At 38.9% G+C, this 9,665-nt stretch overlaps 1 protein-coding gene across 1 annotated transcript in view; it reads left to right on the plus strand.

Moving 5' to 3' along the window:
- Nucleotides 1-9,129, plus strand: part of ADAMTS5 (ADAM metallopeptidase with thrombospondin type 1 motif 5) — a 47,163-nt gene extending 38,034 nt beyond the window's left edge. Inside the window, 1 exon segment of the mRNA XM_029961432.1 lies at nucleotides 1,975-9,129. Coding sequence (XP_029817292.1) covers nucleotides 1,975-2,530 — 556 coding nt within the window. The 3' untranslated portion in view covers nucleotides 2,531-9,129.
- Nucleotides 9,130-9,665: the final 536 nt, after the last annotated feature.

The following is a 9,665-nucleotide window of genomic DNA, read 5'->3' on the forward strand; positions in this document are numbered from 1 at the left end:
ATCCAACCTCCAGCAGAAGCGTTAAAGGGACTCCATGAATTTCAGTGAGGCCAGATTTGTAGAAGTGATACACTTGGAAATGGAGAGGTTTATTATAATTATTCCTGTGAAGTTCCCATCTTACACCTCAAATCACACCTCTGAGTGACATGAGACTGGCCAGAGGGTAAAATATAAATTCAGCCTCAATGCATTTTAAAACGTTGCCCCTTTTGGAAAGTCATAATCAACCAGTCACAAGTATCTTCTAACTGGATTTTGATTGGATTTTGGACTGACGAGGATTTATTTTTACTGGAAATGTTGTTTGAGACGATTCTTTTATGCGAGTAATTGACTTTAAAATAAACCCCTCATTAAAATTGTGAAATCTTAATTGTCTGTAAACAGTTTTTACAGTTGTGTATGAAAAGGCAGTGGCTGTAGTAGAATTCTTTCCTCCACTGAAAAATGGCAGCTCATGTGTTGCTGTCCATTATAATCAAACTGTAGCAATCTGTACATCAAGTGTACAGCAAAACTTAAATGCACAGGTATTTCCCATTGCAGACAATTGCCATAACAGCATTTGTTTGTACTTTTTTTCTTTCAAAGCAGGCAAAACATAATCTTCTGGGAAACCTACTTCCTGAGAACTTTTTTTAAAAAGCTCTAAAGCCAAATTATAAGAAGTTGGGAAAGAGGAGAGTTAATCCTGCACATATTTCTTTGTGCACATGAAGTGTTACAGTTCTTTATGCAGACGACTTGAATTCTCCAGTACTGCTTTTAGTTTTTGAACAAATGATTTTGTAACCTTAATGACATGTTTTAACAGACTTATTCTGGCAACTGTTACATAAAAATATTTGTGCAGTGCTGTAGAGCAGAGTCCCCTGCCTGGGTTTCGCACCATATCCCTTCAGCTTTATGGAGGTGCTAAATCAGTAGAGTTTTAGTCATTGTCCCATAACTGCTGGAAATAGCAGGGAAATAGCACAAGCATTTCATGTGTAGTATGTGCTATCTCTACTCGTGCAGCCAGAAATTCTCAAAATTAGCAATCTGTTCTTTGAACAATCCCAAAGGACACCCCTTCACTTTTATATATTTTTAATGTATTTTCTCATTAAACCTTTCAGATATAGGACACTTGCAGTATGGTTTTGTCACGGATTTAGAAATGAAAATACGTGTCTCCAAAGTCCAGCTGGTAGCTTATAGCTATGTATATAGTCTTTACATTTTTTTCTATGTATCAGTAAAGTTAAAATAACATACTTGAGATAGTGACAAATTCCAGGACACTTGCACATTTTGAATGCTTGTCACTTTCGGTAAAAGAGTTTAATACCTTTTTCTAAATCTGAGTTCAGATATTCCATAAGTAGCAACAGAGAGAACTCTGTGATGATACAAATGAAACATTTGGGTGCCCCTCTTATTAGACAATTAATCTTTGGGTTTATGAGTTTCAGAGTAAACAAATTTTTTCTCAGTGATCAAGATTATTTTTAAATGTTCCCAAGGTACCTCTACCCAGCTGTTTCTCTGCTCATGCTTTCCTTAATCATCATTTTAGCAAAGACAGCAAGAAACAGCTGTAACCAATGCATATCTCATTATCTTTTCCTTGGCAGGAGATGCATGCATCATATTTCGTATCTCCCACCCTTTGGTGAAATATATGAGCTATCTGTTATTTTTCATTCCTCTTGTATCTGACTTACATGAAATTGTTACTAAAGCTAAAGATTAAGCAATCCGAAAGAAGTGCAATAGAAGTTTCTTCAAGAACATAAAGAACAACACAGTAGACCAACAGTGGAACCTGGTCAAATTAATCTAAGATGAGCCTCAATCCAGCTGGATTCAGGGCCTGAACTGAATGAAGCGAGATGTGTCATACCAATGACTTTGTGAGGCATTGCAGTAGGACTTGAGGCTTATTTCATGCTAGCTACTGAATGCTCTTCTTTCTCTCCCTGCATTCAGCAAGGGCTACACAGACGTAGTGAGGATCCCCGAAGGGGCAACCCACATCAAAGTTCGGCAGTTCAAGACTAAGGACCAGAGCAGGTTCACTGCCTACCTGGCCCTGAAGAAGAAAAACGGTGAGTACCTTGTCAATGGGAAATACATGATCTCTACTTCAGAAACAATCATTGACATCAACGGGACTGTCATGAACTACAGCGGGTGGAGCCACAGGGACGATTTTTTGCACGCGATGGGACACTCTGCCACAAAGGAGATTCTCATTGTGCAGATACTGGCGACCGATCCAACGCAGCCCGTGGACGTCCGCTACAGCTTCTTCGTGCCAAAGAAACCCGGGCAAATGACTAACTCTGTCACCAGCAAAGTGACTCCGCAGCTCACACAACCCCGCTGGGTTACGGGGCCGTGGCTCTCCTGTTCTCGAACGTGCGACACGGGATGGCACACCAGGACTGTCCAGTGCAAAGACGGGCATGGAAAACTAGCTAAGGGTTGTCTTCTCTCTCAGAGACCGTCAGCATTTAAACAGTGCTTGTTGAAAAAGTGTTAACCTGTGGTCGTGATCTTCTTTAAAAGAGGTTTGATTAAGCCATTGTTGACATACTGGTATTAGGTCTGCCCAGACAGAGCGAAGCAAAGGCTTCAATGTACTTACATACAGTCTCAAATTATGGGCAGAATCTGCCTATTTGGACCAAATGAAGATGTGCACTGCTTTAAGTAATAGTAGGGTGATCTTAATATGTCAAAAAAACTAAGCATTAAAGTTGTTACAAGCCCTCTGTGTCTGCAAAAATGTAAACTAAAATAATGCAAAAGAAGAAGAACTAGTGAATGGAGGAACCTGGGATATTTAAAGGTTACAGAATCATCTCCCCTTTTTCACCTACCTCTAATACAGTATGTCCTTAGAAAATGCCACATGTACCCATGATCCCACAGTAGCTTATTTTATACTGTTTTGTAAATATCTTTCATTCAGTATGTCACTTTATATGACATGGTTCTATTAAAAAATGAAAAGACAAACTACATAAGCAAAGTGATTGACCAAAGTATATCTGTAGCCCTTTTGGACTTGGTCCGTTCTTCAAAAAGGGCCACAGATGTTTTACTGGAAAATGAAGAGCTTGCTGCTGGTTTTAAAAAGTAATACCTTTTGGTTTTGACAAAAGGAAATACATTTTCATGCTAGGAATTTCCTGACAGTATATCATTATTCTATGACAAGTACTGTGTATCCACCAAGAAATTCTCAGAAGGAGCGTTGCAGCAGCTTGCAGACCAGAACACCCCACGTGTACATTGCTCAAATACCAGGACCATCAGCAGCTCCTCACCATGTGTGTGTCAGGCATGCACAGAAGGAGGATTTGGCTGCTAGGAGGAATTTGTGTACACTGTGCTTGTAAACCTTTCACTTAGTTCCAGCTGTGCCACAGCTTGGGGTCCTTGTTGTCAGTTAACAATAGCTGCTAGCTGCTTCTTTCCATGAAACAAAGGCATACTGTATTTTGTAGAAACTAGTTAGAGAACCAAAAATTACAGGTAAGATAATCAAGTGTCTTCTAACTCAGATATTCTGAGGCTGTGTTCAGCTGCTTTCTCTGTTATTTTCTCTATGGCTTCCACCTTGAATCTAACAATGTGTAATGTACCTACATCTTTTCAAGAGGCTATAAAGGTCAAAAAAACACAGCAAGCAGTTAATATTTTATCACTGTTTTGTCCATCATGTCTAACTCTGGTATTCATCGTACCAGCAAAAGTTTGTAACTATTTGTCTTTTTTGATTGTTTTGTGTGTCTTTTGGGGTTTTTTAAATCTATAGAAGGCATTCATGTTTTGTATATCTACCACATTTGGGAGGAAGAGGGGTCACTAGGAAGTCAAACCACATCAGGATGTGGAGGACTTGTCCAATATCAATAAGACTGTTTCCACAGTACAGGCAGTAGCTGGTAATAGTTTTCATTGGCAGCAGTTCCTGAATCCCATTATTGTCTGGTAGAAGTTCTGTTACTGAGGATGGACATTTCACCTTATGCAGGTGAAGGCCTGATAGCAATCCTGTTAAAATTGCTTCCTCTTATATCAGCAGGCTTTGAATTAAGCCCTGAGATAACAGGTAGTGAAAGAAACAGTTAAAAAACACTGATGGAATTAGAATCCCATCTGTCTTTTATGCCTTTGTTCATCCACACAGGAGAGTCCAGGATCACAGGAGGATTTTCAGACAAGCCTCACAGCTGTGAGTCAGTGGTCCTCGAGCACCTCAGGCTTTTCTGAAAATCCCATGAAATCAGGAGGGAAAACTTGTTGGAGTGTGTAGCAAGAAGGGCAAGTCTGACTCCAGGCTGACACAAACATGTTTTTGCAACTGTGGCATGTTTGTATGAACTCTTAGAAATCATGTGATGATTTCAAAACAGCATAGAGTTGCTACATCCACAACTGTGAAACCTGGAGAAGTATCTATTTTTGTACCTTGTTCTAAATAAACAGTAACAGGGGCAGGGCCTCCTCCTCTGTTAAATGGATCACCAACAAATGTTACTAATCATCTTCAGCTTTCAAAACCGGTGTGGCCTTCTGTTTAGGAGTAGTCCCTATGCAAAATTGTGGGTCTTGAGGAAAACTCCCCATTTAATCTTGATCCCACCCTAAGAACTGAGAGGCTCTGAATATTTGCAGAGAGCCTTCTCTGCCTGTTAAAATAAGATCGCTTTGAAATGCCTTATTTTCCTTTCAGGTAATCAAATTTCTATACTTATCTATATATTACCCACGTTCTAGAGCCTCTCGAAAAAGTCAATAACAAATAGAAACCATCATGAGAGGAAAAATCAGGAGATTTAACGTGTCTCAGCACAGACTTAACATTTGTCTCAGCGTACAGCTGCTGCATTAAGTGGTATTTGTTTTTCCTACGTTTTTTCATAATAGACACAGAATGTACAAGTATTTGTGTTTTCATGATGGTGATAATTTATTATATATTCAAAAGGATGAGTAAAGCTTTTGGATGCTATTTAGGCTCCAGAAGAGTAATACCATACGCGGGTATAAATTTAAAGCTTCCTTAGATCAAGAGTATCTTTTCCACTGAAAGAGTTTATTTATATAAATATAAATAAGTATGAGAACAAACCACTATAGTGACTTTACCCTTTTCACCAGTGTAGCAATGAAGCATAGTATCATGACAAAAGAGCAGTTGCCCTTCTATGGTGAGAGGGCAAGGGGACAGACCAAGGCAGGACCCTAAAAGTGTAAGATAAACTAGGTCAGCCTGCTGTAGTTAACACAGTCTGCTGTAGTTAACTGTTACTTTTTTAGGTGTTCTTGGTAGTCAGATTCCAATTCCAAACCTTCCTTCTGTCAGTCATGGCTGTCTCATGTAACTGATGAATGAAGAATTGGTGGAAGGTATCTGAGTTTGTCATGTCCACATCTGTTCCCAACTAAATTCTGTGTCACTCACTCTGTTACATCATTGTTTACATAGCTACCCAGTGTTGCCAAGCTGGAGTCATAAAATGCACCTAGGGGATAGAAACCCAGAGTTTTGCTCTTGGCATATTAAGGAACAGTCCTCAGTTAAATTCACACTGACTTTGGGACACACTTAGGGTGCCCTTAGGTGAATTTGGACCTCTAAGTTTTGGTGTTTTTTACAGCATCTACTTTTCAAATAAGAGATTCTCATTAGGAAAAAGCCTGTCAACTTTGGTTTGACTGTATACAAGAAATTAAATTTAGCTGCCCTCCTGTGGAAACAGTTTTATCACAAGGGGGAGAGGGAATAATCTTGTGGAATAATAACAGCTGTTTAAAAAAAGAAAAGGGCAACACAGCACTGAAAAAAATAAAGTAATTTATTGTTTTTACAACTGGTATGTGAATGGATGTAATGAATTTATTTATTCTTATTTAACAAAATACCAATTGTGCAAATTCTATATTTAAAATGTTTTGCTATCATCTCTGTCTCTCACTTTCTCGCTCTCTTTTAATTTATGCTTCAGATTTGTGTTGAAAGTATGCCTTGTGAGTTTACATAATATATGGCACTGGTTATTTTTTTTTTGTATGATTTTATTTAGAAAACTTTTTTCATGAAACAGGAGTATATGTGTATACATGTGTGCACACTGTATAGATGTATATTCTCTTTCTGCCACCATCTTTTACTTAGAGTAGGTTCTGGATTTGTAATTTTGTGACACCTTGTGCTCAAAGCTCCCTGTTACACTTACACTTCAAAAATCTCTCAACTAGAGAGTCATAAAGGTCTGTGGACTGAAAAAAACCCATAATGGCTCCTGAAGAAGTCAGACAACAGATTTGCTTCACTTAGACATGTGCAATTTGTGCTGCACACCTCAGACTGACCACCGAGGCTGGTGCTTCCATTGAAGCAGGCACAGACTTTTAGTAACTGGGAGTCCTCTATATGTGAATGAAGTTCCTGAGTTGCCAGGGTGGCAAGTGAGTCTTCTCTCATGCAGCTTCTTACATTAAAGTGAAAACACTAAAGAGAAACTCTTGGGTACCTCTTTAAGAAATAGCTTAAACAATGTATGATTTGGTTTATGAAGCCTGAACCATTATAGAAGGTACTTTTCCAGTGTTTTCACTGTTTATATACATATATAAATATGTATATATGGCTATAAAAGTCAAAAGCCCAGTTTGGAATGCTTTTCAATATTTTACTTCATTGTATTCTAGCTCTTTGCACCACACCAGGAAAAGTTAGATACAAAAAAAGCTAGTAAAGCATGTTTCCATGAAAATAACAATATCTGTTTTACTTCCACTTTTCCTCCAGTTCAACTACTTCAGAACTCAAGGGAACTAGTATCAGGTCCAGTGTTAGGGGAAAAATGTGATACAGACAAATGTACAGCTTTTCTGCAGTTTATTTAACAATACAAATGACTCCTGTAGCCACTTCACTGTAAAGGCAGTACTACAGATTGCTTATAAGCAATTTCAAGCTGTTGAAAGTCCCCTTGCCTACCAGTGCCCACATTCACTTAAGTTATATTCCAGCTCAGCCTCTCTGCACAGCCCCTGCTGCCACCCAGGCACTACCAAGGACCCAGTGCCAGCCACGAGGCTTTAAATGAATTAGTGGTGGCCGGTGGGTGATGCTGCCTCACTCAAGACACAGTCCAAAATGCCATGGAGTGGCTACTAGCTGGGTCCTTGATGATCTTCAGGGCAGGCTTTAAATAGGATTTCTAGGGATGGCTCATTAACAATTGTGGGCTTTCAGCAATATGTTTAGGTGAATGATTTTCCTCATGCCAATGAATGCCAGGGTGTTCTTTGTCACTGAGGGAGATGGAGCCTATGACAAGAGGCAAAATTGGATTCTCTGAGCATGGGCTGCAATTTTCAGGAAAAAGGTTGCTTGGTTTGGAGGGGTTTGTTCCTTCTTTTAATTAAGTGATTAATTTTTATAGAGCTGCCAGAGTGCATCATTGCATTCATACTTGTTATTTGCAACATTTTCGAGAGGGTTTTTTCTGTGGGTACGCTGATACTAACTTGTATGGTAAAGCTAGTTCAACATCCTTGCTTTAAATAACATTGCAAATGCAGGTATTTCTGGTTTATCAGGTGTACCAGTAGTGACTCTTAATGTAAGGGAAACTAGGTCCTCAGCTGGGACCCCAGAAGGTGGCTTTGAGCCTTAGAAGATTTTATCACAAGTGCAAATTTTCAGTGACAGAGTGCAAAATTTGAAATGCCCAAACGCAGGTGAGTGGTGTAGGAGCTTCTCTCCAGACACATCACACCAAGCACCCCAGTACTACCCTGATGCTCTGCACACTGCAGACTTTTACAATTTGAAGACAAAACCCACAGCGTCGTTCGCTCTGGATGTTGTCTGTGGGGGGCTCATGGTCACTGTAAGGACAGTAAAATCATCTCCACACACATCAGCCTGGCTTGGTCCGTGTTGAAACTCATACATGGGCACATGTAGGGCTTCCCCGTGGCTAAATGCAAAGTGCATAGTTTTTGTGTGTGCATGTGCATGCTTGTGTATATATAAACATGTACATGTACATACATACAGAAGCAAGTTTTCGGGGTCTCCATTACTCCCACTCACAGGGGGAAAAAGTTACACTGGGTTTAGTTATATCTGTGTAAATTTAGAGTAACTTCATTACATCATTTGGCTTTGCAGGAGGTGCTTCAGACTTATACCACTGTAAGTGACAGCATAACTTTATAGTAACTGGTTTACACTATTTATCATATGAACTGTGAAATCTTCAAATAGTTTATCATATGAAACATAGTGACAGTCAAGCATAAGTGCATTGTTAAAATCCCACCAGATACAGGAAATAATACGCTGAATTCAAGTTGGAGACAGTGTATACTCCTGTACAGCAGTAAACCCCTTTAACCTCTATAGCCAGGTCATCTGCCCAGCACCAGATAAGATAAAATGAACGAGGTATTGTAGGAAGGACTAAGGGGAAAGCACAATGTTTGGTTTTGCTTAGTTTACTTCACGTGCCTCTTTATACACTGTTGGTGTCAGCATATTCTGGGAAGTGTCACTTTGTGCATTACAGATAACTTGGCTGAAATACCAGTACCCTTTGTAAAAACAAGATGTGTCACAAAACTCTTTTTTCATCCTAGTATGTGTCCAACCGAAGAGTTAACATTTTTAGAGCACTACTATGTCAGCCAGTTTACATCCTAAAAATATGTTATGCAAAATAAAGATTCATTTGAACTGAATTGTACAAGGTCTACACTGTACTATGACACATTGAAGGCCAATATTTTGTTTTGTGAACTATTACATATGTATAATTTACCAGTTGTAATCTTGAAACATTTGATTCTGTGATTTCAGTAAAGGTAATAAATACAAACTGTATCATAGGTCCAAAATATTTGTTTATATGGTATATTCGGGGCAACTGTTTGCTGTTTGTGCCCCACTACAGACAGAAGAGCATAAAGAGCTGATTTCTACATTAAGGCATAAATATCCTTTCTCTGTGTAAACACTGCACTTTAGTTGTGGTTGGGTGGAGTTCCAGCAAAATGTTTTGGGGAGTCAGGACACATAACAGGAAAGTGCAGAAGGGGGCATTCGGTGCCCTTCCAGAGCCTCAGACAAAGATCCCCATTACAAAGATTTACTCTTCCAATAGAACCATATTATTATACCTTATATTTCATTTTTCACACTGATTTCTTGCTTATCCTTTCACATTGCACAACATTAAGTTGGAGTTTTTCTTGTTCCCAAAAATGATGCTTTCCAAAGAGGTGTTCTTCCCCAAAGTAAAAGCAAACTCATCCTGTCTAAATCTTACTCCATGTGCATGTCTAATTTATTGATTGCTGGTGTTTTTTACAAATTTTTGATTTTGCTTTTTATTAATTTGGAGGTTTTGCTTTTATTTTGTTTTACAAACTGTGAATGAAATTGGTTCTTATTTGCAGAAACAGTTTTATACATGCCAAGAATAGCTTTTCTTCCTAGGCTGTTCAGACAAAGGCAGTGAAGCTTTACAGAGCCGTCAGTACCTATAGAGGGGCCCAAGGTCTTCAGAAAAAATTGGCTAATAAATCTGCTTGAAGAGAGCTGTTCTACTAGTGCTTGATATATGCACAATATTTCATACTTTTAATAT

Source organism: Manacus vitellinus, unplaced genomic scaffold, assembly GCF_001715985.3.
Source record: "Manacus vitellinus isolate BGI_N305 unplaced genomic scaffold, ASM171598v3 scaffold_34_pilon, whole genome shotgun sequence".
Lineage (NCBI taxonomy): Eukaryota > Metazoa > Chordata > Aves > Passeriformes > Pipridae > Manacus > Manacus vitellinus.